Here is a 23,578-nt window from a genome sequence, read left to right on the forward strand (position 1 = left end):
ATGCTTTTGCTAGGGTCATCGACCCAATGTGAGTTCAACGGCCTCATTTGCTACAACCCAAAATTAATTGGACTCGAGTAGCCGATCCCAGCAGCAGGTCAACGACCTAAATCCCTAAAAATGCCCTTCCATATGTGTTTTGCTTTCATACGCTTCCCCGATGTATTCCAATCACCCCCACATCATCCGGGCATGTCCCAAGCACTCATATTGTCCGATTTCACCGGATTAATAGACGCAAAATTATATCCAATATTCTTCTTGTTACTTCAAATTGAACCTCTGACCCTTTTTTTTCATTTTTTTTATCAACTTAGAAACAAAATTAAGGGAAAATTAATGGCTTTGTATTAGCTTGGGCTATTTATTTGTTTTTATGTTGGGCAATTTAAATCCAAATACGCACATTGAATGTCAGGCCCCAGATCAATAAATGCAATTCCAAAAAAAAAAAAAATATGGGTGTTTAAATATAAATAAGGAATGACCATTATGTACAAATGATAAAAAATATTAAATTTTAATCCATTCAGAACCATCAATGAAGCCAAGTGTAATAAAAGGCTTAGCTTCCTCATAACTAAGCTCTCTTGACCATGATACTCTCCCTGCAAAACTGGCTCCTGCTCCTGTGCACTTATATTGTCCATAAAACACAGTCCTGTCACAACCCCAAAACATTACACTTTCAGATTCTTCATTACACAACACACAATTAGAAATGACAAACATGAAAACATTGTACACCAAAGACAAACATTAGATCCTATCCTAGATGTCATGTAATAGTGGGTTGGGGTGGGGTGGCCTAACTTAAATAATCCAAATGTTAGGTGGATATTGCAATGTGCATTACACGTAGATATTCTATATAAATTGGATAAACCGCCCATTGTATTGACCCGGTTACCCACTTAAAGGGGAATATATATTTGGTGGATCTGGGTCCATTATAAAAGCTGCATCTCTATCACCCACCGTCCAAGTTCCACTATGTATGCAATCATGAAGCTAGTACTATTAGCTATAGGACCATTCCGGAAAATAGAATGTCACGTGTAATTAAATAAAAATTAACTCAATTTTGTCATTTTTCAAGACACTTCAACAATAATTTTTCTTGGTATTTATTTATTTAAAAGGGTAAAATTGAATTCAAATTTCTATCATAAGATAAAACAATTTTTTTAATATAAAAAAAAAAAAAAAAAAGGAGGGTATAAAAATGGTTTGGTATGGAGAAAGAAAGAAGGGTGTTTATTAAAAGTATAATGTTGATGATGACATGAGGCAGTAGAAGTAAAGTAGGAAATGCAAATGTCACGAGCATGACGGCTCTATGGTCCACCCATTACCATTAGCATGAAACAAACAAAATTCACACTTTTTATGGGGCTGCCTATGCCTATTCTCTACGTTTAAGTGCAGTGCAGCGCATGCCCATATTTTCGAAATCATTACCATCTTTTATTTAGGTAAATTAAAGCATTGGTGTGCAATTCGTTCTCCTATTTTAAATTTTGGTGTATAATTGTTAATTTTGTATATAAAAGTATATAATATTTTGGTGATCTTCAACTAAAGTATATCGCCGGTAGTTATAACGGGTCGACGCGCCACGTCAGTAATTTGAGCTCCATAAGGAGGGTAAATTATTATTACTGAACTTCAATTCTTAACAGTATGGCCACCGAACTTTATACTTTTTAACACCAGTAGCTATTCAACACCTCAAAACGACCGTTGACGGCCTCAAAATAAAAATTTCGAAGAGTTAATGATATTTTAAGGAACTTTAATTCTTGAAAATTTTCGTTTTGAGATAATTTAGGAGTTGTTTGGTTATGAAAGCTCCAAAAAATGTGATTTTGGAAAAAAAAAATGGTTTCATGGTAAATGCCGCTCTGAACAACTTTATTTCTTAAATATTTTCATTTTGAGATCGTTAACGGTCATTTTGATGAGTTAGTTAAAATTGAGTGGCCACTTGAAAAGTGTAAAGTTCAGTGATCATACCGTTAAGAATTTAAGTTCAATGATCATAATGTTAAAATGAGTAAAGTTCAGTGGTCATGGGTGTAATTTACCCTCCATAAGACTTAAAAATTGACCGCTCAACTCAAAATCAACGCGTAATGTCAGTAATTTTGACTTTTAGATAGATCAAATTACTGACGTGGCTAGGGATGGCAACGGGTAGGGTACCCGCGGGTAGTGCCAATCTAAAACCCTTACCCGTTTATTTTTTAATTACCCGTATCCGTCCTATTACCCTAACGGATATATTTTTACATCCTATACCCTTTCCATTTAATTCGCGGGTACCCACGGGTACCCTTACCCGTTAAGAATCAATAAATAAAATAAAAAATATTACAAATTTAACAAAGTATAAATTTAATAAATCATTTATCTAAAAATTGAACAAATTGAACTTTAATCAATAAGAATAAGTGGCTTAGTGGTATTACTCAATGGTTGAAAAAAAAAAAGCTGGGGTTTAAAATCTTAAATATTACATCTAAAAAACAATAATTTTCTTAATATATAAAAGAATTATGACGGATAACGGGTACCGGGTACCCTGGGGTTCCTATACCCGTCCCATTTACCCCAACGGGTAATTATTTTGATCTCATACCCTTTCCATACCCTTTTATACAGGGTACGAGTAGTCCCATTAGGGTCGGGTAGTACCGGATACCCGCGGGTACACTACCCGTTGCCATCCCTAGACGTGGCGTATTGATTTTGCGTTGACTGGTCAGAATTACCGATTGTGCGTTTGTATTGAAGATAAAAGTTTTCTAGTCATTCTAATTTGAGGGAGTTAACTCATATATTTAGGCTTGTATAGAAGATAAAAGTTGTAAAATAAAAAGGGAAGAGAGAGGGAGAGAGAGATTTTACATTTCACGGTTAGGATCGCCCCAATTATACCAGCCTTTAGGGATGATAATATTGTCCATGTAAGTGTAGGCAAAGACAACCCTCGAAAAAGGACCCCATGCCCTTCCTAGGTACAGAGCTCCTGAGCCCGTGACCTTACAGTTCACAAATGAAAAACCAGTGTCCTCCAGAATACTACTCCTTCCCTGTGCTGTTAGTGCTCCTGTGTATTGTGCTATTGCATGCACGTGACACCCCTGCACCCAATCCAATCCATTCTTATTTTCTTTTCTTATTCCAAATTCCGACAAATAAATACAAATTAAGAAAGAAAAAGGAAGGAAACCTCAAATAAGGACAAGGCATTGCCGAAGATGAAATCAACGGAACCTTCGATGTAACAATCCTTGTAATAATGTCTACCCAAGTGATCATATAGTGTATCCTGTCCACCCAAAAATCTACAACCTAAAAAAGCAGCTGTATCTGCTGATATTCTGAATGCCACTGCTTGCTTTCCTATTGCTCCTGGCGCCGGCACTGGGGTTGTATTCTGTGAACATGGAATCAAAAGTCTAACTTACACTTAAGAGCACCACGGACCCAAAATAAAGTTAAAGGGGCAAATTTTTTTAAAAGAGGTTTAGTTACACTTAGTCTGATCCGAGTCCACCTAAATTATAGCGGATTTAGTTAGGTTTGAACTGAACATTTTAACGTAAAAGTTTGTTGGGCCCGAACCTACCTCAATTATAGAGGTTAGTTTGGATATTAATTAAACATTAACATAGAAGTCTATTGGCCCAAGCCCATCTAAATTATAGCAGTTAGATTGAGTTTGGACCGTACATTTTTACATCAAAATCTATTAGGCTCAAACCTAGTAATAAACCCTCACGTCTAGATTTATTCATGGATTGCGTTGGACCGAATTTCATCCATACCTATAGCGTTTGCCTAAAAATATTGTACACAGGCCTAGTCGAACCTAAAAGCTCGAGCTGATAGTTAAGGCTCAATCATATATCTTATATTAATCTCCGACACACCCCCACACGCAAATGCCTATTAGGCTTGCAGCGTGCACAACACAGGCCCATCCCGCCATATGTTTTTAAATACACAAATTAATGAGGTTGTCGGGACTCGAACCCTTAACCGTTTGGTTCTAGAGGCTCTGATAACATATCATGGAACCGATTGAACTAAAAGTTCGAGCTAATAGTTAAACCTCAATCATATATCTTATATTAATCTTTGACAACAGTATTATTTTTATAAATCACATTAGCCATGTTTTAATGGATATGGACCCGAACTGGATAAAGTGTAAGGCTATTTTTCTTTTTCTAACCTCTATCTATTGATTGTGGGCCTAGGCTGGCCGGATGGCATCAGACGGACTCATGAACAAGTCTACTCATCTCTAGAACTCTATCGAGTAAATAAAGGGTCAAATATATTAATATCATAATTAAGTACAAAATTACAACTAAGTCATATCACCAAATTTAGTTCTTAATATGTCATTATTTTTTATATATATTATGATTTTACACTATAATTTAAAAATTCTAGACTCCAATTTATAAATCATAAACCGTAGAAAATATATTCTAAACTTCTAATTTATAAATTACAATCCTTAAAATATATTAAAAGTACTGATTTTACTAGTTTAACATAATCTAAAATTATAACTTCACACCCGTAAATAAAGGCATAATCTCATAGTACACCTAAAAAAATAAAATTTTATGGCATATATTTTTTTTCAGGCTACATAAATTTTATACCATATATAAATAAGAAGTCACATGGCTAACTATTGTTTATTTTATTTTATTTTATTTCTTAATGAAAATTGATGATACAAATGGGAAAAAAAAATCTGATAAAAAATTACCTGGAAAGTGATGTTCTTGGCAATGAAATAAGGAGAATTAACAGCAAAAGTTGCAGAACTATAAGTCCCCATCGGTTGTCCTTTCGCCCCCGGTGTTTGAGCTGTATCTCCCCATTGTACTATCGTTTTATCAGCCCCTGCTCCTTCTATTGTCACGAACGATTTTAACGGAGGTATACTCACTTTCTCTCTGCCATTATTTAATCATTTCAATACATAATGACTTCAAACAAAACGACACAGCATAAAACAACAACTTAATCTCTGACTAGCAGTTTCAGTCAAAAAAACTAAGTTCGAGAAAGAAAGAAAACAAACTTGTAAACTCCAGCGTGAACCTTGATGACGACACGAACAAGATTGATAAAAGGAAGAGAATCAATAGCATCTTGAATGGTGGTATAATCCCCATGAGATGGATTCTTATCAACATACAAAGTATAAGAAGGAAATAGCTTATTCTTCGCTGTTCTAAATACTGAATGCTTTAAACTCCCAACAAATTTCACCCATTTCATAAACTGCTGTTCTGAGAATTGGGTTCTTGTTTGATTTACAATTGGAAGATTAAAGCTACCATTTTTCTCTCTTCTCCTAACCCCCTTTGTGTGGGCATTGCAAGAGCTAATTAGAAGACCAAGAAAGAAGATAAAGAAGATGTGGATGGATTTTGGTTTTGCTGACATTTGGAGAGAATGTTTATGTTAATGTTAATGTTAGGGAGGAGAGTGATGTATGTGTATATATAAGAAATAAAGGTAGTTGGGGGGCTTTTTTTTAGGTGGAAAGTGATGCTTCTTCGAATAAGAAAGAAGAGAGAAAAGACAGAGAGGAAAAGGTCACGGGTGCTAGTGATGACATATAGACCAATTAATGTTTTATTCATGGCCACAAAAACACAAGAGAGGGGTTGAGCTTTTTAGAGTAGGAATTAGGGTATATTTTATCCGTACTCACTGAACTTTACCCATTTTAATATTATACTACTGAACTTCAATTCTTAACAGTATGATCCCTGAATTTTACACATCAGTGGTCACTCAACACCATTGACGGTCTCAAAATAAAAAAATCAAAGAGTTAATAATATTCTAAGTAACTTTAATTCTGGAAAATTTTCTTTTTCAGATCATTTAACTGTTGTTTGGTTAGGTGAGAGATAGTAGATTTTTAGAGAGAGAAAACTAAAAAATTTTATTTTAGAAAATAAAAATTATGGTTTCATGATAAATGTCGTTCTGAATAAATTTAATTTTTGAATATTTTCATTTTGAGGTCGTTAACAAGTATTTTGAGAAGTTAGTTAAAGTTGAATGACTACTGACATTAAAAAATGTAAAGTTCAGTGGTCATACTGTTAAAAATTGAAGTTTAGTGGTCAGAATTTTAAAATTGGTAAAATTCAGTGGCCATAGGTGTAATTTAGGAATTAGGAAGAAAGTTTGGTTGTTAAAGGCAGAAAGAGAGAGATAATTAAAATAAGAATTAGAGTGCCCGTGAGTGTGTATGTGAATTGGTGAAATATATTCGAATTCAGTGACTATTTTGTTTGTTTTTGTGTTCATTTAACACTATCTCTATCACTAGATACCAATATCTTACTTCTTTCTCGTGGGAGTATTGGGAAATAGGATTAATTTTTTACTTTTTAAAACCAATAACAGTTCATCTTGATATTAATTTTAGAGAAAAGTATAGAAAATGAAAAATCTTGATTTGATAGTAGAGGAACATGGTATTTTTTGCTATAAAAGATGTAATGAATTTGACATGATGCCCAATAAATTAATATGTCAAATTATTAAAATCAACATTTTATATCATTGAAATTAGCATGTTATGTCATAGAAGACAACCATGCCTTCATTTCATCGTCGGTGGGTTTGGTGACTGTTCCGGTGATGAATCTTTGCTTCCGTATGGAGGTGAGTTTGATTTTCATGGTTCTTCTTCAAGATCTATAATTTGTAGATCCTTGAAGCTTCTCTATTGTAGTAGAGTTGGTATCGTCTGGTGGATGAAGATATAAAGGGTTAATCATAGGAAAAATTATAAAATTGGATTAAATTGGAGGCTCATTTACATATTTAGACTAATTACTCAATACATTATATATCTGGACTCTTTATTTGTGACTTTTCTAAAATACCCAAACCATTCATCCCACCCCTTCATTTATATCGTTTCATCTTCCCACTTCATTCATATAGTTTCATCTTCCTCTCTTCCTTTCTTTATATTGTGCGAACGGAATCCATTTTTTCATCATCATATCTCTTCTTTCTCTCCTTGTCTCTCTTTCTTGTGCTAATCGAAGGCATGGTTCTTCATCTTCCTATTTCTTCTTTCTCTCTTTGTTTCTTTCTTCTTGTGCGGATCGACGGTATCATTATTTGACGTTCTTCTTCGTTTATCATATGTTTATTGTCGATTTCAATGGCAAAAGGCGAAAAGAAAATAAGTATCTGCTGTCTTTCTACATTCATCTTCCTCTCTTTCCAGAAAATGGCTTCACAGAACCAGTTTGCTTCACATTTTGTGAAGCCTTCGAAGCAAAATCATCCTCTAAAGTAGTATTTTCTTCAAAAAATAACTTCGCACAATGAGTTCGCTTCACATCTTGCGAAGAAGAAGAAGAAGAAGAAGAAGAAGATGATGATGATGATGATGATGATGATGATGGAATAGAGGAGAAAACAATTAGAATGAAGAAATTAATCAGATTTCAAACAGAAGAGGTGTCAAAATGGATCATAACCCATTTAACGACTCGTTTAACTCGTAATTAAACGAATTAGGATTGACCCATTTATGTGTTGAGTCATAAACGAGTCGACCCACCTAACTCATATAATAAATGGGTTGGGTCATGAGTTAATTGAGTTGGCTCAATTAACTCATTTAATAATTTGTGAAAAAATAATAAATCATGAAAAAACGGAAGAAAAATGGAAAAAAACTAAAAAATAAAAAGCGGAAAATTAGTTAGAAACTTAATGTATTTAAGGGTTAATTTTAAAAAAATAAAAAGAGTGAATAACAAGAAAAAGTGACAAAATACAAAAAAAAAAAAAAAACGTGAGAAAAACAAAAAATGTGAAAAAACGGAAAACGAAAAACGAAAAAAAAAAACGTGAAACCTCGAAAACGCGAAAAAACACAAAAACATGACAAAACATGAAAAAACACGAAAATGTGAAAACACGAAAAAAATAAACAATGGCGTTTTTCACGTTTTCCACATTTTTTCAATTTTTTTCGTGTTTAACAGTTTGTTTATTTGCGTTTTTTCCCGTTTTCCACATTTTTCAAGTTTTTCGTGTTTTTAACGTTTTTCATGTTTTTGTGTTTTTTCCAATGTTATCAGGCTCGGACCGGACCGGCCGGTCCGACCGGTCGAACCGGAAACCGGCGAGGAAGCCGGTCCGAGCCTGTCCGGTTATTTCATTGTTGAAATAACCGGAGAGACCCGGGGTTGGCCCGGGACCCGGCGTGACCCCGGGTCTGTTGAAAAAAAAAAAATTTGGGCGCTGGAAATGTTTTAGGCGGGCGGTTTTGTTTTGGATTTTGAAACGTAAAGGCGGGTTGGCGGAAATGGATGGGTGGAATCTTTTGGGGCGGGATGTAGTATTGTAGAATTAATTCAATTTTACCCAACTTTAATTAAAAATTTGGGCGGGATGTAAATTAGAATTAATAATAAAAGGTGTGTGAAGTAATGGGACCTAATTTTGGTGTGGCATTCGTGTCGCCTACGTCGTGCGGGTGCGTCCCTAACCAGATGGTCAACCGATTGCACCCCCTGCGCGTGAGAGAGCCTTTTCCCTAGTAATTGGTTAAAAGCTTGTAAAGTCCATTTACTTATAAACTAGTTAAGTTTCTCATTTCTTTCCTATGTGGGATGTAAATGTTTAATTTCATTTTATCTTATTTCAAACCATTTCAAATGGTTCACTTTGAGCATCAATTTCTCACTCATCATTTGTCCGTTTTGAGTTTATAATATATTTTTAAAAAGATCTTATGACATAGAATACGTTGATATATTTCAATTTATTCGGAATTTAATTTATTCGTTATATATTTAAGACTCAAATTAACAAAAAATAACAAACCAAAATTGTTTATAATTTATTTTGGATATATATAATGTATAAAAATAATTTTAAAATAATTATATATATTTAATGTATATAAATATTATTTATTTATTTATTACGTCATCCGGTTCGACCAATCCGAGCCATCCGGTCCGACCAAGTGACCCGTGACCCAGTCATCAATCCGGTTTGATGTCCGGTCCGGTTCTGATAACATTGGTTTTTTCATATTTTTTCACGTTTTCGTGTTTTTAATTTTTGTTTACGTTTTCATATTTTTTTTTTACTTTTTCTGTTTAGAGATAGTGGCAGAAGGCACGAGGTGCCAACACCCACGACTGCCAGGAACCATCCCTTATGTCATTGGTTACGTCTTTGTTCACATTTAACGTATCCTTTTTTTTAATGTTGTTTCTGTTTTTACATTTTTTTTGTTTAAATTTTAATTATATTTAGTTAATCGGTTTAAATGAATTAAATATGTTGATTTTTAATTTTCATTGTATTTAAATCAAAAGTTGCTTAGATTTAATTAACTGGGTTAAATGAGTCAATTCGTATAACTCGTTTAATAAATGAGTTGTGTCATATCCACACATTTATTAAATGGGTCATCCAACTCATTTATTAAATGAATCGAGTTGTATCAATTCATATATTAAATGAATTGAGTCAATCCATTTATCCATTTTGATAACCCTAAGAATAATTGAGGTTTGATTCCTCTTTTCACACCTAGGTTCTGATACCATGTTAAGCAAAATACTAAGAAATATGCAAATGAATATTCAAAAATAAGATGATGAATGTAGGAGAGAAAGAAGGTTTTCATTCATACCCCAAAAGGAGAATAATGTTACACCTTAAAAAGCAAAACAGAAGCAAAACGACAAAGTTACCAACTACAGTAACAAAATAACTACAACTAAACTAAAGTAGAAAACATAACAATGGTAAATAACAATATAAAAGATGAAAAATATTATAAGTAGTCACTCAATACTTCCCCACAAGTTGAGGAACGATAAGCATAAGTAGTTCCCAACTTGTTAGCATGTTGTTGATGTTAGGTAAATTACATACATGGTGTACAACCGTTGTTCACTTTCACACCACACTTTGGTGTACAACCTACAATTTTGCACACAAAACTATACAACCTTTTGGTGATGTCTCACTAAAGTGTACAACCGATAATTTTGACCAGTCAATGCGCTATGTCAGCAATTTGATCACTCTAAAAGTCAAACATTGACCCACCTAATAAGAAATTACTAAAATACCTTTATCTCTTTCCTTGTAACTTCTCTCTCTATCTTTCCCTTTCTCTCTTTAAGCCCTCTCTTTCTCTCTCTCTATAACTCCTCTCTCTCTAATTCCCTTACAACTAATCCAACTCACAGTAAGATCACATGTATCCACATTAGGTACCACTCTATCTCCTTCCCTTTCTCTCTCTAAATCATCTCTCTCTAATTCCTCTCTCTCTAGAAAATAGTCTTAATTTTAGGAACTTGAAGAGAGTTGTTCTCTGGAACTCCATTTATCATCAGAATAATAATAAAGTTAATAACAACAACAACAATTAAATATATAGAAAACGAGCAAAAAATATAAAAGAGGTAGTAAAAAGAAATGTAAAATATAGAAATATGAACTAGAAAGCTTCATGGAACCATCAATCCAACAGACAGACAAAGGAGAATCAAAAGACCAGTCAGTAGGTTCAATTACATACTCATCTGGAAATTCCCACAATTGCATACATGTATATAAATGTTGCCCTGATTCTGCCCTCTCCATTAATATTAACGCAAAACAACCTAAAAGAGAAAACCTCAAATTCAATAAAAGCAAATCCAATTACAGGATCAAACGAGAGAATAGGAGAGACTAGTGAATTATCTTAAGCTTAATGCAACAGATCACAAACGACTAGAAAAGGTATAAGATTGGATCGAATTAGTAAAGTAAGTATATAACTTTAGCTCTGAGAGGACTTAGTGAGATAGGGAGGATTTAGAGAGAGAAAGGGAAGGAGAAAGAGTAGTTGCAGAAAATGAAGAAAGAGATAGTGGCATTTTAGTAATCATATAATATATAAAGGTATTTTAGTAATTATATAAGGACTGGTCCCATTTTTTTTAATGGGTAGGATGAAAAAATGATGATGTGGCACGTTGACTTCGGGTTGATCAGTCACAATTACCGGATGTACACTTTAGTGGGAGGTCACCAAAAGGTCGTACAATTTTGTGTGCAAAATTGAAGATTGTACACAAAAGTGTGAAATATGTCAAATGTTGTATACACGTATGTAATTTACCCTATTGATGTTGATTGACAGGAAGAATTTTAGTGAAAATGTCAGCAATCTGTTTTTTAGAGGAAAAATAAGAAGGTTGGATCAGACCCATCTTGACTTGATCACGAACATAGTGACAATCAATTTCAATGTGCATAGTCCTTTCATGGAGAACCGTATTTGTAGCAATAGATAAGAAGGTATGTGGCTTGTCGAGCCAAGTATGCAGCTCACCGAGCAACTTCTTATTTTTGCCCTTTTTTTGCTTTGTTTCATGCCTGATTGCTCCTGAAACAATTTAAAACACTTATTTAACATATAATAGGCAGAAGACGCTATAAACTAGGGTATTTAGGCTAGAAAAGCATATAAATGGTGCTTAAACTACACTCTAGTCTCTTTACCTCCTCACACTTTGAACCTTGCTTGTCCTCAAGCAAGTCTCCAGATCTAGACAAAATCAGATCTCATACATTTAAGCTACTGTAATCAAATAAGAGGACCGATTTCACTTGACATTCTGCCATCCTTACTTATGAAAAGCAAAACAACGATCTAAGAGTTATGACATGGTTGAACTTGATCTAAACGTTTTAATTTTCTTAAGAGTAATAACATCATACAACAAATCCTTCCTTTTGAGTGTGAATTAATGCTAGAATCTCACAAAGTGGTCTCTTGAGGCTTTATTTTCTGTTTTTTGGCCTTTTGAATTCTTTTCACTCAAGGTTTGGTGTTTATGTTTTCATTACAAGCAATGTAGTATATAGAACTTTTGAATGCTCAATTCCTCAATCTCCACCACTTACTAATCTAGTTGTAGACTTGATCAGTAAGATCTTTTACATGGGTTGTAATGTGGGTTTAGGTAAGGTATGGATATGGGAATAATGTGTGTTATGGAGCCACGTGTATCTTTGTGTAAATTTTTGTGGTAGTGTGCTTTATGTGATGAATGATGGCTAGAGTGTGAACTTTTCCTTTTTCTTGTCAGCAATGCACTTAGTATTTTTTCTGTTTTTAGTGCATAAGCCTTTTGTATTTCTTTTTGGCTTTTTTCTCTATTTTTCTTGACTTTTTGCCTTTATTTCTGACTTTTAGGTAACAAGCTCGCCGAACACTTTTTGTAACTCGTCGAGCAGGAGGGATTTTTGAAGGAAATTGCTCGAATTTGGTGAGTTGCTCTACGAGTAGAGGTGTGTAGCTCGTCGAGCTATGATAGATGACACCAATTTTGCTGTGATTTTGCCTGTCATTTTGGGGCGGTTTTCGTATTTTCACACATTACGGTTATTACATGCAGGGGCGGATGTAGGGGGGTCAAAGGGGGCATTTGCCCCCCCCCCCCCCTTCATCCTGCTAAAAAAAAAAAATTTTTTTAAAATCCAAAAATAAAGGTTAAAGTGCAAAAATACCCCTAATGTTTTAGGTCAGGAGCAATTTTATCCCTAACGTCTAAAATTGTACAATTTTATCCCTAATGTTGGAAGCCAAGAGCAATTTTACCCCTAACGTTGATAAATTGGGTCAATTTGAGAAATAATTCATCAAACTGTCTTCTCGGTCATGAATAATAGTGTCTGAAATTGATCCAATTTATCAACGTTAGAGGTAAAATTGGTGCAAAATTACAAAATTGATATGCAATTGGTGCAAAATAAAGAAAAAAATGACTGTATTTTATAATAGTGTCTGAAATTGATCCAATTTATCAACGTTAGGGATAAAATTGCTTTTGGCTACAAACATTAGGGGTAAAATTGCACCTGACCCAAAACGTTAGGGATATTTGATGCGTAACAATCCGAGAATCTCAGAAATGGATGATTACGAGTCGGAAACATTATAATTTACGTTTTTATAAAAAAAATCATGAAAATAATGCATGACAATTGAACGATTTTGTATTTTTCGTCACCAAAAATTGAACAATTTTGCATTTTTTGTCATAAAAAATTGAACGATTTTACATTTTTTGTCTAAAAATTTTTTACGTGGAATTTTGCCCCCCGCTCCCTCAAATCTTGGATTCGCCACTGATTACATGTACACATGACACATTATTTTCATGGTTGTGAACGGTATTTATGAAGGTTTGAGGCTTGTATCGGGATTAATGAAAGAAATGGGGATGTGTGATCACTATAAGAAAAACAAGTATTAATAAGCAAAATTTAGCAAGGCTGTAAAATACACTTATTAAAAATAGGGTAAATTCAAAAAAAAAACTCTGTGGTTTGATGTTGTTCCAAAAAAACCCTTGTGGTTTGTTATTACAAAAAAAGGACTGTGGTTTGCGCCGTTACCCGAAAAACGGAAATGGACTTAACACCGTTAATTTGCTGACGTGACACAGGGGTAGAGTTGGAAATTCGAATTTTTTTTTATTTTTTTTCTCTCTCATCTTCTTCTCCTTCCTCCTTCTCCTCCTCATTCTTCCTTCTTCTTCATCCTTCTCCTTCTCCTCCTCCTTCTTCTTCTTCCTTCTTCTTCTTCCTCCTCCTTCTTCCTTCTTCTTCCTCTCCTCCTCTTCTTCCTCCTCCTCCTTCTTTTTTTTATTCCATTCTTTTTTTTTAATTTCCGATTTCCGAAGAAATCTGGAAATTTCCGAAATCTGTCCAGATTTCGGAAATTTCCAGATTTCTCCTGAAATCTGGAAATCTGGAAAAATTCCAGATTTCTGGAAATTTTCCAGAAATCTGAAAATTTCCGAAACTTAAAAAAAAGGTAGAAGAAGAAGGAGGAGGAAGAAAAAGAAGGAGAGAAGAAGAAGAAGAAGAAGGAGGGGGAAGAAGAATAAGGAAGAAGGGAGAAGGAGGAGGAGGAGAAGAAGGAAGAAGAAGGAGAAGGAGAAGGAGGAAGGAGAAGAAGAGGAGAGAGAAAAAATAAAAAAAATTTCGAATTTCCAACTCTACCCCTGTGCCACGTCAGCAAATTAACACCGTTAAGCCCATTTCCGTTTTTCGGGTAACGGCGCAAACCACAGTCCTTTTTTTTTGTAATAACAAACCACAAGTGTTTTTTTGGAACAACATCAAACCACATGAGTTTTTTTTGGAATTTACCCTTAAAAATATATACTTCATACATATAATAACGATAAATTCTATCACTATACTGTTAATAAGCAAAATACTTTTTTGTTAAATTTTACTAAAATTCCCCTTATTAATTCACTCAAAATTAAATATTTTTATTTTCTTAATAAAGTTTAACCCTTAAGATTTGTATTAGAAAAAAGTAAATACTTATTAATTATAATAGTAACTAATAAATCCCTTATTAAAAAGTTTTGATAGAAAAAATAAAATCTCTTAATAATTATATTAAAAAAATGCAAGTGTTTATAAATGAAATCGCAACAAATAAATCCATTATTAAAAAAAAATTGATTGCAAATAAAACTCAAATATTAAATCCCTTATCAAAAGTTTTTGGCTTTACCGCTCTCCCCAAATTTGGCTTCCCCCCAAAATTTCATACCAGAATTATCGTTCCGTCTAAATTAGCCGCCCTCTGTGCTCAATCCCTAATTCTTCTAGTAGTCCATCCCTAATTCACGCTCGATACAAATGAATCATTCTTCCGGTCTCTCTTTGCCCTTTGTTATCAATCCATAATTCATCTGGGCGAGCTTCAATCCCTAATTAACCTACGCGAGTGATAGGGATATTTTACCCCTATCTTTTAGCGTGATTTACGGTTGAATTTGAAACTAAATAAATAAGTTTAATTACAAAAATATAGTGTTTTAATAAAATAACGTAGTAAGAATAAAATTCGTAGTGTTAGTTAATTATCTTTGTTTTTGGTTGAATTTATGAAATAAAACGTCAAGCTAACTCGACCCCTAAGATTTGTATTTCAGGTACGAGCAAGGAGTGAAAATCCACTCAATACGCGAGGCGTATTTCCCTTCACGCGAGGCGTGAAACATGGAGTCAGAAATAATTGTCCTATCCACGAGCACCATGTGGAATCTAGTTAGCATATGCAAGGCGTATGCCAACCTACGCCATGCGTATGACACATGTTAGAAATGATAAGCCCAATCCTAAAAGTCAGACTGCATTGTCTCCTAGGTCAACTATCGGTACGCGAGGCGTGTTTTGGGATACGCAGGGCGTACATGGTGCAATTCAAGCAATAAAACGCCATGAGCTCAAACACGCGCGGCGTATATCACTATGCGCGGGGCGTGTTTGAGACAACAAGATCCGAATTGGTCCACATGCAGGAGATTTCTGACGGAATGGGCACACACGCAGGGCGTATACCACCATACGCGGAGCGTATTATGGAATTTCTGCACAAAATTATGTTCCTCCATGCTTGCACCTTGTGGAATTACAATCTTGCCCCTAGCTTGATCTATAAATAAGAGTGACTAGCACTCACACCTTCTACCTTCTATCACTTAACATACCTTGTATCATATATTTCTTCTTATATACTTTTGTAGATAGAGATTTTGATATATAGTTTTAGATTCAGTTTTTATGTAATAAAACTCTCCCACCTTGAGAGCTTATTCGTTCATTCCGGCATTTCCTCGAAGTTCCGTTCCAGCTTCGTTCACCAAACTCGAGAGTTCCACCTCCAAGTCTTAAAAGACGACCTTGAGTCCGGTTAGCTAGTTCCGAGGGCCGATTCTTCCCTCTTTACTTGCTAATTAGCTTGATCTCATCCTATGTACTAGGCTTGGTTGTATTCTATATTTTTATTCTCCATATTTATAATTTATGATTTGCAATTTCCATTTCTATATTCGTGTTGATGTTTATTGCTTGTTTTGATACTCATAATTGACTATTGTGTAGGGGAACGCGATTTCCGGTGCCATTCGGGCTATCTTTAGGGATTCATATAGGTGTTGCCTTACCGGAAGTGACAAACCGGAAACCGTAGGAATTGACACACCACGGAACTTACGGGCCCTAGTTTCTGATCCCCAGCATTAGACACGCCTTGACTAGGAACCACGTAGTCTAAGTACTTCACGGATCGGTCGAACTACACGTAGTCGTCTTTGCAAGAGTAAATCGTCAACCGAATATATTCGGAGTTATTGCCTATTATATTTATAACTTATCGTCACTCATATCATTCCGTGGAGTTTTCCATTACATAAATCTGTTTCATCTATAGTTAGGAGTAGTTTGTAGTTGTGTCTCACACCAACCTCAAAGTATTCACCGCTTAGATAACGTATAAAACCGAGTCGTCTAATACTTGTGGTTATAAATCCCGTGGATTCGATACCCGGTCTTAACCGGATTATTACTTGATACGACGGGGTACACTTGCCCCTAAGTAGTGACGTCTAGTAGATACAAAGCACTTAGAAAGACCACATCCATAGTCATAACGCAATCATCGTAATATACATTTCGTCGTTAAAAAGAACATTACTAAAAGGCACGCATCAGCGAGCTCGTCTGAACATGTTAGGGGTATGTTCTACACTATCTCATCACATCTCTCGTATGTTTTGTTGTTCTACATTGTCTTTCACTCTAAGAGTCTTGGTGAAAATGGTGTCGAGTCTGGTAGTTACATTTTAAAGTTCTCCAAAGTCTCCCTGTCGCTCGGCAGAATAGAAATGACATTTATCCTTTAGCCATGGTTGGTTATTGCTCATTTGTAGAGTTTTTATTCTTCTTGGAGTGTCATATTTTGAAATTTTTGTCATTACTGAACATGGTTCTGGAGCAACTATCCATGCCAGAAAGAAGCATGCTAGTTTTTTTATATTTTTATTGATTTCATAATTTTTTCAATGTTTTTAGATTACAAATACGAGCATAAAGCATGAAAATTACAACTTGAAAAATAAAACTTTAAAAACTAAAAATATAAATAAGTCATAAAAATAACATGTACAGGTTTAAATGAAATTAACCATTCTTGTTGATGTGGTTGGGATGCGTGAAAATGAGATCTGGAACTTCAAAAACTCGTATCGGGGGCTGTTGCGTTGTTCCGGTAATTCTAGGCGAATTTGGAGTTACTCAAAAACTTTAAGGACTTAAACAGAAATTTATCATTTAAATCAGCAACATTTCTAGAAATGATGATTTTATGTGACTTTCGAGCTCAATTTCGGAGGCTTTAGAGATTGAATTTGAGCGAAACAAAAGCTAATATTTGAAAATCATGCGTAAAGCAAGGGTTTGAAAGTGAAATATCGTAAAAAATATTGAGTAATGAAGTCTGAATATATTATTCAAAATGGCTCGAACAGAATAATTGTTTAATGGTTGAAAAACCAAAAGCTTGATTCTGTTTCGTGGATGTTACTTTAAGGACGATTTTAAAGGTTGTAAGAGGTCGTTTTTCATGAAATAAAAATTGGGAGTTCGAGATCTGATAACTAAAGAGATTAAAATTAATTTGGAGCGAAATGATGAAATGACGAATTCAGAATAAATTTTAGAAGAAGGTCTCCAAAAAAGTTGTTTGTTGAACTTTCAAGAATTGAAAATTCAAAAGCTTGTTTCTGGATCTTTTTAATTGATTGGGGTCAATAAATTGTTTCTAAACATTATTTAGAGTGGGTGTGTAAGCTAAGAATGATTCGAAAATATGGTTTCAATAATCTTGGTTTCATGAAAATTTGCTTGAAGGGTTGAAGAAGATGATAATAGTGGATTCTAATCTAGATTATGGAAGCTTGAATTAAGGATTGGATAATGATCTTACTGACTTAACTAAGAGATTGCAAAATACGATTTGGGATTTGATTGAGTAAACTAAGAGAATTTCAGACTTAATTTTTTGAAAATTGGAAGCTTTGTTGAAGAATTTGAAATTGAAAAACTAATTCTTGAAATTAAGAGCTTATTTAAACTAAGTAGATGTTAAAGAATGATTTCTAAGAACCTAAGGATTGATAAAGTAACCGAAATTGGCAGGATAATTGATTTGAAGATTGATTTGTAGTGTGTTTGATTTGAGTTGATTGGGAATGAAGAGATTGAGCTCCACTTATAGACTTTTGAGCAACAAATTTCCTATAAATGATCTTTAAAACTCTCCTCCATGATTTCCATTAACTTCCCATCAGTTAAGGGAAGATCATGGGTGAATTAGGAGCTAAAAAGTGAAATTGAAGCCATGAAAAACATTTTTGAAGGCTGCTAAATAGTTCAACCCAATTTTCAGCACCAGTGAACTTTGAAAAATTCCACATGTTTCGTTACAGCTCCGTTTTTTGACATTCCGAAAAGCCAACACCCTGAACTTTCAGAAAAAAAAGTACCGGTTATCTGAAATTTCACTATTTCAGGATCCGTTTTTGTCGTCGAAGTTACTAAGCGGGTTGCTAAAAAATGGTGCAAATTTGCCCCTGATTTTTTTACTATTTCTTTTTTCTTTTCTTTTCTTTTTCTCACATTTTTATTTTGTTGAAAGATGAATTTAATTAAATAAAATTAACTATAAAGTAAAATTATAACATATGATAAAAATACAAAAATTATTTTATCCCCCAATAAGTGTAAAAATAAATTTCAGATATAGACATGTTTCAGTTTAGGTATAAAAAATGCAATTTACCTTTAATAAGGAAAAGGAAAATGAGTCATTTAAATGTATTGAGAGACTAAACCATTAAATAGAACATAAGTTAAGAACTTTGTAATGTATTATTGAATATGTGATGATTAAACAGTGTTAGATAACAATATAGAGACTAATAAATTATTTACCCAAAAGTTTTTATGTACAGTGATAGTCACTAAAACAGTTTTTGATACAATAAAGTCACTGAAGTAGCAAAATTGTCAATAAAATCATTATGGATGAATTTGACGATCTAACACAACCAAAAAGTTGACATGACTTCCAAGTCAACAACACCTCATAATATGCCTAACACGTGTTGCTACATAACAGCCACATGATGACACGTGGGAATTAAAAAAATAAAACTGATAAATATTCTAATCCGATAACCCGTATCTCAAATTGATCAGATTCATTATATACTTTTAATTTAATTTCCATGTGTTAGACATTTTGAGGTGTCATTGATATGGCATGACAATTTTTGGGTAATTCAAATGATTGGATCCTATTAACACAAATTTGGTACTGGGTCAAAAACTACTTTAATGACGACCACCAATGTCGTGACATGGGACATGGAATATCAAAACTCAAAAAGCATGTGTTTGCTATTTTGGCCTTAATAGAGAAGTTGGAATTAGCACCCAAAATAAAAAGGGTTGGAAAACAAAGTCAGTGATCTGATTGTGATATATAGTTTGATTCCCAATCAAAGTGGAACCAATTCAAAGAATTGACCTGCAAATCCCTCCTCCCTCAAGAAAATTGAATGATAATCAACTGAAATCAATGTTTGTTAGAAGGGAAGGAATAAATAACATCTATCTAGATGTCCAAAATGTATCCAAGAAAGAGCAGTTTCATACACAATTTAAGCAGCACCACATTTGCATTTCAATCCAATGGGTGAGATAAGCATCAGAATTTGCTAAAAAGGGTACAAGTAAGCAATTCCTGCAGTTTTAAGATGGATTGGCACCTTGCTGGTCAAAATGAGAATGAGGTACAGGTCGCAAGTCAATTGCGGAATGGAGATCCACAAGGAGCAGCTAGACCAAGAGTTTGCATAACTTTAATCCTCCGTGCACTCAGTTCTGGGGATAACTCTCCATCCTAACAACATTAGTCAATGATAGATATTATTGTTCATTTTGAAATAAATCATACAAAATAGGGCCAAGCTTGCACCTCATTTTGAGTAGACCCATTGCGTTTCTTTTGCATCCCATCTTTTTTAGATGAATTCCCTCCTCTTGGGGTTGCTCTCTTTTGACTGACTCTTTTATTCGATGTTCCTGAAATAAAACACTATCATTTTTGTATTTGAAATAATAATGAGAAAACTATAGAACTAACCAGCAAAGAAAATTGAATTCAAATCCAACCTAGTGGAGTTGAGTTCAATAAGTAAATGAATTTACTCTTTCACAAGGCTTTCTTGATCATCAGAAAAATGTCTAACCTTTGGATTTGGATGGTTTTCCCCTTACTTGATCATCAGAATGTGGCGACGAAATATCCTATTCATGACCCAAATGAAGATGAATTACGAGTAACTAGCGGAAGGAGTAGGTTACAGAAGATTACCTGCTCCAAGGCTTTCCTTAATATTTCTTGATAACAACCATTGTTCTCGTTAAGTGCCTAAAGATTGAAAAGACACAGGGGAGGTTAAAACGTATTGAATCCAGTCCAGCATGAATACTAGCTACACTACTTACAATCTGAAATTCGGAATGCCATTTAGTAGGATCTACAAGTATACTGCAGGGAGGGGAAAAAAAAAAGAAAAAGAAAAGTCAGTCTCATTAAGAACAAGCCCAAAGGCAAAGGGGAAAAGCACCCAACTATTCATAGCTTCCGTATAGCCGAACACGAACACGAACACGAACATCTTCATTGCTCCCATAGGAATTGCCTCCAACAACCTGAAAAATGAACAAAAAGGTGACCTCTTTTCATTCCATGTTGTGCCGACGAAACCAATAAACATTTCGTCTGCCCTACCAATGCAGGCCACCAAGACCCACTACAAAGCTTCACCCAAGTTATATCTCCAATCACGGCCTCCTCAGCTACAACTCCTTCTCCATCATGTTTTTCCCTACTTTCCATCATTTCTGCTTCCAACAACAATACATACGCACAACACAACATTATCTTACATTTATTTTATGCTAAAAGAAGGAACATTTCGAATATTATCAGTTCAACATTTTCAAGTATGAAATTGATCCTATTTATGCAAATTAGGATATGATCCTATTAAAATCCACATTACAAAAGTTAAGTTCAAAATTAAAAATCAGACTTGACATCATTTTGATTCTGCACAGATATTATCTCAAAACCCCAATGGCCAGATTGGCTGCCATCACATGTTCAAAATCTTAACATATTTTTTAAACATAGAACCAGTCAGCCCTTTGTCTGATTGAGCCCTGCGTTAACAAAACCATCTTTCGTTTATGCTAGCAACGAATTTCATAATAAAGAAACAAAATGCATACTTGAAATGATATAGGAAGAACTGCCAGCTTCTGCACTTCCATACTATGGGGAAAATGCATCATCTGATTCCTGAGGTTTTATACTAAGGTCAACCAAGTATAAGTGTTAGGGGATACTATATGCTTGTAAATTCTAGTCTTTAGGTATTTGACAGTTATTATTTCTGCTTATGAATGAGTTATCGAATGATGCTTCTTTGTAAGGAAGATTTATCACTTGTATGCTAAACAGAAATCCTGGGTGCTCTGAATCTGTGATAATTCAAAGAAATGATAGGGATCAAGATCAATCGGGATACTATAGTTTCAATTGTCCTAACAACATAACAGAAAATCCATAAGATATTGGCATTACAGTTCTAAAATGGATTAGGATTATAGTCTAGCAAACCAAACGACTAATTACACTGCAATAAATCCTGTAAGGCATAAAATCACTAAAACACATATCAATTAAGGAAAAATCCCTAAACCCATTCAAAATTAAAGTAAACCCATTCAAAATAAAAAGCAAATTCTCATTCAAACATAATAAGTTAACTCACCTAAATTGAACCAAAATCCAGCGCTTGACGGCAGAGACAGAGCGGTTGAAAGAGAGATGAATCGAACTGAGGTGAAGGGCTAACTGGTCCAATGGGAGCAAGTGCTACTTCACTACAGACTAATCCTAGTTCAACATTCCCATTTCGCTAGTCCTAGTTCTCCGTCCTTACCGCGAGATACGTACTCAGATTGTACAGTCCGTACCTGAAGACGCCGCCGCTGGTGGAGGACGAGTGGAGTAGACGCCGCTGGTGGTGGAGCCGCCGCTGGAGGAGCAGCCGCTGGTGGAGGAGATTTCTGGTCTCGGGTTTTTTTCCCTTTCTATCGCGATGAAGAACGAAATGAGAAAATATTTGGGGGCTTTTTTTTTTTTAAGTTTCTCTTCTAAAGGTTTTTTTTTTTTAAGTTTATGATAATAAATTATTAACTACTTAATTTCTTTTTTAAGTAAACCGGGGTGATCCGGATTCGCCGGTTTCACCCGGTTCCCATGGAGTCATCGGTAGTGACTCTAAAACACTCTAACCGGACTGATTACCCTGCCGATTCCTGGTTGAATTGGTTCAACCAGCCGAACCGGTCCAGTTTCTAAAACCATGCTAAGGATATCATAAAAAAAAGTTCTAAAACAGCACGTTTAGCTACTAGTTAGATGGGAAACTGTGAAGAAAAAATAGCAAGGATATATATGGAAGTAATTTTTAAAAGCAAATCTAAAAGAAATTGGGAATTTTTTAGAATTGGTAGCGTCCGTCCTTTAAAGTGGGCCGACACAAATATATCAATTGTTTTTTTGTATCGGTCCGTTGTTGCAGACCGATGCAAATAATACAAGTATTTGCATCGGTCTCTATTAAGGATCGATGCAAAAACTGTATCTCATGACAATTGTATCGGCACGTAGCAAAAGGCTGATACAAATGTGTTATTTATATCGCGTGCTATAGAGTCTGATACAAATGAATATTTTTCCATTAGTATCCGTTCATCTTGTCACGATTTATTTATAGTTTAAAGCACTCCATCGTGATTAAACAAAGTGCCTAATTTTATAATTTTAGCTATGCTTTTTTTAGAGTTAAATTTAGAGTTAAACTATGCTTATAATATAAACTAATAGTTTATTCTTAAGAGTTAAATTTAGATATCTTGAGATATATTTAGATATTATATCGTGATATCTTTTTTTTTCCAAAAAAAAGGTTAATAATATAAAAAAAACATTGAATTTAAAGGGTACGTACATAATATATGTCCTCTGAAATTTGTAAAATTTTTTGTGCCGAATTAATGGTTATTGATTAGAGTAGGCATTAACATATAAAGGATGGATGATCATTGATCATATTAGAATTTTTATTATAATCTAATCACTTTGAATCGATTAAATAACATGTCAAATATAAATTATGTATACAGGACAACTGAAAATTTACACTGTGTGGCCGATTACATTACATCTAATAATTTTTAATACTAGAAAGATATACTTACTTCGTTTCGGGATAAAAAAAACTTCACAAATTTTATATATCTAAACTAAAATTACAAAAAAAAGAAGTAAATTTACACTTTTCTAAAATTGGTATGTTATTTAATAAACTGATTATAAAATTATCAATTTTTATTATTTATTATAAAATTAACTTATTTACTCCAAATTAAATGATGGATCATGATATGTAATACAAGTATCTTATTTGAATAATATTTTGCAATAAATTATTTTTTTATCAATAAAATAACTTGCAAC

General features: G+C 34.1%; 2 protein-coding genes across 2 annotated transcripts; both read right to left on the bottom strand.

Annotated features, from left to right (window-relative positions):
* Window positions 1-403: 403 nt before the first annotated feature.
* On the bottom strand, window positions 404-5,559 carry LOC136202133 (probable pectinesterase 53). Its single transcript, XM_065992623.1, has 5 exons — window positions 5,114-5,559; window positions 4,796-4,985; window positions 3,236-3,442; window positions 2,911-3,146; window positions 404-661 (listed from the first exon to the last, which is right to left on the bottom strand). The coding sequence occupies exons 1-5, from the start codon at window positions 5,479-5,481 to the stop codon at window positions 514-516; spliced, it is 1,149 nt and encodes a 382-aa protein (XP_065848695.1). The 5' UTR covers window positions 5,482-5,559; the 3' UTR covers window positions 404-513.
* Window positions 5,560-19,531: 13,972 nt separating this feature from the next.
* On the bottom strand, window positions 19,532-22,181 carry LOC136201922 (uncharacterized). The gene is made up of 8 exons (XM_065992303.1): window positions 21,825-22,181; window positions 20,777-20,889; window positions 20,618-20,697; window positions 20,491-20,533; window positions 20,357-20,413; window positions 20,232-20,289; window positions 19,958-20,064; window positions 19,532-19,882 (listed from the first exon to the last, which is right to left on the bottom strand). The coding sequence occupies exons 2-8, from the start codon at window positions 20,885-20,887 to the stop codon at window positions 19,787-19,789; spliced, it is 552 nt and encodes a 183-aa protein (XP_065848375.1). The 5' UTR covers window positions 20,888-20,889; window positions 21,825-22,181; the 3' UTR covers window positions 19,532-19,786.
* Window positions 22,182-23,578: the final 1,397 nt, after the last annotated feature.

This window comes from Euphorbia lathyris, chromosome 8 (assembly GCF_963576675.1).
Source record: "Euphorbia lathyris chromosome 8, ddEupLath1.1, whole genome shotgun sequence".
In the NCBI taxonomy this organism is placed as follows: Eukaryota; Viridiplantae; Streptophyta; class Magnoliopsida; order Malpighiales; family Euphorbiaceae; genus Euphorbia; species Euphorbia lathyris.